Genomic DNA, 5,373 nt, shown 5'->3' on the forward strand with positions numbered 1-5,373 from the left:
GTTACTGTGTCGCTGTGCAGACGCACCTTGGTGTACACATGGATAATAAGTTATTAAGTTTATCCTGATATATTAAATATGTCCGTAGCTGCATGTCAACAAGGGCTGCGGTGACGTTCATGCACTTACTGGTTTTATCCTATATCATCTACTGTTTGACAACCTGGTCACAAGTAAGCAACACTCTCAAACCACTACAGTCCCTATCCAAAAAAAAAACATATACTTTCATCATTGCAACAACATTTATGTTGGAAAACTTAATTACATATAGAGATCTCTGTCTCATGTACAAAATCTTACATGGACTGGCTCGTCCTGTATTTGTCAACACAGCACCAACTGCTTACAGATGTACTAGGAGTGCAGCAAGAGGTGACTGCATTGTCAGTGAGATGAGTTAGATGAGAGATGCCTTTTTTAAATTGTATTCTATTGGCAGTGAGCGTTCTGCTCCTACGTCAGTTACCTTTCCATGGTCAGTTACCTGTCCTGTCCTACGTCAGTTACCTTTCCTTGGTCAGTTACCTGTCCTGTCCTACGTCAGTTACCTTTCCTTGGTCAGTTACCTGTCCTGTCCTACGTCAGTTACCTTTCCTTCGTCAGTTACCTGTCCTACGTCAGTTACCTTTCCTTCGTCAGTTACCTTTACTTCGTCAGTTACCTTTCCTTGGTCAGTTACCTGTCCTGTCCTACGTCAGTTACCTTTACTTCGTCAGTTACCTGTCCTACGTCAGTTACCTTTCCTTCGTCAGTTACCTTTCCTTGGTCAGTTACCTGTCCTGTCCTACGTCAGTTACCTTTCCTTCGTCAGTTACCTTTCCTTCGTCAGTTACCTGTCCTACGTCAGTTACCTGTCCTACGTCAGTTACCTTTCCTTCGTCAGTTACCTGTCCTACGTCAGTTACCTTTACTTCGTCAGTTACCTTTCCTTGGTCAGTTACCTGTCCTGTCCTACGTCAGTTACCTTTCCTTCGTCAGTTACCTGTCCTACGTAAGTTACCTGTCCTACGTCAGTTACCTTTACTTCGTCAGTTACCTGTCCTACGTCAGTTACCTTTCCTTCGTCAGTTACCTTTCCTTCGTCAGTTACCTGTCCTACGTCAGTTACCTGTCCTACGTCAGTTACCTTTCCTTCGTCAGTTACCTGTCCTACGTCAGTTACCTGTCCTGCGTCAGTTACCTGTCCTGCGTCAGTTACCTGTCCTGCGTCAGTTACCTGTCCTACGTCAGTTACCTGTCCTGCGTCAGTTACCTTTACTTCGTCAGTTACCTGTCCTACGTCAGTTACCTTTCCTTCGTCAGTTACCTGTCCTGCGTCAGTTACCTGTCCTGTGTCAGTTACCTGTCCTGCGTCAGTTACCTGTCCTGCGTCAGTTACCTGTCCTACGTCAGTTACCTGTCCTGCGTCAGTTACCTTTACTTCGTCAGTTACCTGTCCTACGTCAGTTACCTTTCCTTCGTCAGTTACCTGTCCTACGTCAGTTACCTGTCCTGCGTCAGTTACCTTTCCTTCGTCAGTTACCTGTCCTACGTCAGTTACCTGTCCTACGTCAGTTACCTGTCCTACGTCAGTTACCTGTCCAACATCTTGGTGCTGGCTCTCTCCAGTTTCTCCAGTATCTGAGGCAGCTGAGTGTCGTCGTCACAGGCTGAACCCCATCCCAGAACCCGGGCCAGATCGTTGCCCGTCCCCAGAGGAAGGACTCCCAACTGACACTACAACAACAAAACACACGACAACACAGTAAACAACACGTTTCATTTCATATCTTCAGTGTGGGCCCCCGAGACAGCACTCTCTAAGGATGTTTTGCCTGTATCTTGACTCTTAGGCCCAAATAACCACAGACCAGGTCCGAAATCTTGGCTTTCTAATAGACTCAGATCTCACAGTCACAAACCACATCAAAGAAAATCACCAAAACAGCATTCTATCATCTTAAAATACAGGCAGAGTGAAGGGCCCGGTGTCCCAAAAAGACAGAGAGATTCAGACATATGATGTGATTGGACAGTGATATTCATTAAATTACTTTTGTTTGTCAGTACAGGAGTATCTCAAAACAAATTTGAATCTGGTGGAAAAGTTAATTGTGAGCACCAGAACCAGACTGAGAGATTAAAGACTCAGGAAACTTTTGCAGGTGTTTTGAGTTAATTAGCTGATCAGAGCTCTTCTCAAGTCGACATTTCTGTGTTTGGTGTGTGTGTTATAGTGCGTTACCTGTTTGTGCAGTGTGAGAGCGTCTATCTCGGACAGAACCCAGCCGACGCTGCCGTCTCCTCCACACACCAGGATCCTGAACGTGTCAAACTTCTGGAACAAACGCAGACTGACAGCAACAGATTTAAAGTTTGAACCAGTTTAATAAAACTCTCTCTCCCTCCCTCCCTCTATCTCTCTCACCCCAGGTGTGGTCCCCCGTTCATCAGGTCGAACACCTGCGCCGGGTTCAGCAGCTGTTTGAAGCGCCGCAGGAACTTGACGCCCTGGTTGTCTCCGCTCTTAGAGTTGACAAACACCAGCAGAGGACTGGTGCAGGACGGAGGACAGGACGCCTTCCAGAAACCTGGACACAACACACACTTCAGCACGTGTCGCAGGTGAACGTGTCGAGTGCTGCAGTAAATATGGTCTCACCGTCAGAGTCGATGCTGTTGAGCGCCGTCGGCGGGATGACGGACACTTTACACTGACCCAGAGGACACTTAGAGGACAGCTGCTCCTTACAGCCTGAGTGCACCTGCAGGACGCACAGAGGCAGCACATCTGTATTAGTGATACGACTGTGTACACAGTTACCATGGTAACCGGACGTGCGTCTCACCATGGCTTTGCACCAGAGACACCTCCAGTCCTGCAGACGGAGGACGCTGCCACACGTCTTGTCACAGACGTTACATTTAGCCGAGACGGGTAGGTTCCCCTCTAACCACTGATGAGGCATCGACACCTGAGGACAGAGGTCAGAGGTCACGTGTGAGCGGGACACGAGGCGTTTACTGTCACAGCTACCAGGTGTGTGCGTGTGTCTCACCCCGTCCTCGTCCTCGATGATGTCCTTCCCGATAGAAGCCAGCGTGGTCCACTTACAGTTGTTGGTGGCTCGAACGGCGCAGCGTTTATGAGCCTTAAACTTACACACTGTAACACACACGCACACAGTTAGAAACACACAAACACACACTGAACAGGTAGAGCAGGATGCATACAGAATCTGTGAATGGTTCGTTCTGTAGTTATTAAATTATATAATGAGTCTGATTTGTGTAGATTTGTGTGTTACACTGACAGTGGCAGAATCTCAGTCTTACTATTATTGGATCTCAGTGCTGTTTTCGACACGGTCGACCACAACATATTATACTATAGGTAATCACACATCTGAGCTAAGAAATATGACTTGTGGAGTTCCCCAAGGCTCCATTCTGGAGCCTCTTCTGTTTAACTTCTACATCAGGGGTCGGCAAATAAGTCTGGCATCGGGCCAAATCTTTTTCAAGGCGTTACATGGCGGGCCAGAACAAAGTCGAATTACTGTATTTCTAATCCTTATGTATTCGTGTGCACGTTTAGCTCAGTCGGTACAGTGCGGGACTCTCGTTTGGAAGGTTGTACGATCGATTCCTACCAACTACATATAGTTTTTTCTCCTTTGTTAAACAAATGGATTATAAGGACACTTTTGCACACGCTCACAATAAAGCAAGTGCTGCAGTGTGCGTGCCTACAGAGGCTTATTTTCATTTCCCTGAGGAAATTCAGGGGAATCCAATCACACGTTTACTGACGGCTTTTCCAGATGTGTGTCAAGCCGGCCAGAGACTCTTTTGAATGTCGTTCAGAACTTTTCAAAGTAAAAGCTCTCAATAAACTTGTCATAAAGCATTGCCGCTAAAAAAGTTCTCACGCTTTTATTTTGGAGGCACAATCACTTAAGAGGAAGCGATTGTGTGAGTAACTGTAGCTGTCATGTCTGAGATCTATTTCAGCACCAGCTGCTATGAATTTATTTCTCTTTTTTATTTTTCTGCTATCAAAGCAATTATGCTCCGTACATCTGGAACAAACTCCCAGATAACTGCAGGTCTGCTGAAACTGTCAGTTCTTTCAAATTAAGACTGAAGACTTTTTTTACCATTGCTTTTAACTAGTAGATTGATAATTTACACTGCACTGTAACTTTTACTGTTCTGTTTTATTTTGCTTTGTTAGAGCATGGCCTGTTTTTATTTTCTATTTAACTTTTGTATTTATTTATTTTTTTAAACTTTTTTATATTTCCCTTTGTTGTTTTTATGTTTCATGCAAAGCACTTTGAATTACCTTGTTGTTGAAATGTGCTATACAAATAAACTTGCCTTACTGCGTGTGTACTGCGTTTCTACAGCGTGTGTCCTGCGTGTATACTGCGTGTGTACTGCGTGTATACTGCGTGTGTACTGCTTGTATACTGCGTGTATACTGCGTGTGTACTGCGTTTCTACAGCGTGTGTCCTGCGTGTATACTGCGTGTGTCCAGCGTGTGTACTGCGTGTGTACTGCGTGTGTACTGCGTGTGTACTGCGTTTCTACAGCGTTTGTCCCGCGTGTGTCCCGCGTGTATACTGCGTGTGTCCTGCGTGTGTCCTGCGTGTATACTGCGTGTGTCCTGCGTGTGTCCTGCGTGTGTACTGCGTGTGTCCTGCGTGTGTACTGCGTGTGTACTGCGTGTGTCCTGCGTGTATACTGCGTGTGTCCTGCGTGTGTACTGCGTGTGTCCTGCGTGTGTCCTGCGTGTGTACTGCGTGTGTCCCGCGTGTGTCCTGCGTGTGTACTGCGTGTGTACTGCGTGTATACTGCGTGTGTACTGCTTGTATACTGTGTGTATACTGCGTGTGTACTGCGTTTCTACAGCGTGTGTCCTGCGTGTATACTGCGTGTGTCCAGCGTGTGTACTGCGTGTGTACTGCGTGTGTACTGCGTGTGTACTGCGTTTCTACAGCGTTTGTCCCGCGTGTGTCCCGCGTGTATACTGCGTGTGTCCTGCGTGTGTCCTGCGTGTATACTGCGTGTGTCCTGCGTGTGTCCTGCGTGTGTACTGCGTGTGTCCTGCGTGTGTACTGCGTGTGTACTGCGTGTGTCCTGCGTGTATACTGCGTGTGTCCTGCGTGTGTACTGCGTGTGTCCTGCGTGTGTCCTGCGTGTGTACTGCGTGTGTCCCGCGTGTGTCCTGCGTGTGTACTGCGTGTGTACTGCGTGTATACTGCGTGTGTACTGCTTGTATACTGTGTGTATACTGCGTGTGTACTGCGTTTCTACAGCGTGTGTCCTGCGTGTATACTGCGTGTGTCCAGCGTGTGTACTGCGTGTGTACTGCGTGTGTACTG

The 5,373-nt window shown here is 47.1% G+C and overlaps 1 protein-coding gene across 5 annotated transcripts in view; it reads right to left on the reverse strand.

Moving 5' to 3' along the window:
• The window catches only part of LOC123985518 (diacylglycerol kinase delta-like), a 40,101-nt gene that overhangs the window by 18,396 nt on the left and 16,332 nt on the right, over positions 1 to 5,373 (reverse strand). For all 5 annotated transcript variants that reach the window (XM_046073085.1, XM_046073086.1, XM_046073087.1 and 2 more), the window contains 6 exons: positions 3,042 to 3,148; positions 2,832 to 2,957; positions 2,645 to 2,747; positions 2,411 to 2,573; positions 2,228 to 2,336; positions 1,580 to 1,719 (listed from right to left, as the gene is read on the reverse strand). In XM_046073085.1, coding sequence (XP_045929041.1) covers positions 1,580 to 1,719; positions 2,228 to 2,336; positions 2,411 to 2,573; positions 2,645 to 2,747; positions 2,832 to 2,957; positions 3,042 to 3,148 — 748 coding nt within the window. The remainder of the gene's footprint in view (positions 1 to 1,579; positions 1,720 to 2,227; positions 2,337 to 2,410; positions 2,574 to 2,644; positions 2,748 to 2,831; positions 2,958 to 3,041; positions 3,149 to 5,373) is intronic.

This window comes from Micropterus dolomieu, linkage group LG17 (genome assembly GCF_021292245.1).
Source record: "Micropterus dolomieu isolate WLL.071019.BEF.003 ecotype Adirondacks linkage group LG17, ASM2129224v1, whole genome shotgun sequence".
Taxonomy (NCBI): domain Eukaryota; kingdom Metazoa; phylum Chordata; class Actinopteri; order Centrarchiformes; family Centrarchidae; genus Micropterus; species Micropterus dolomieu.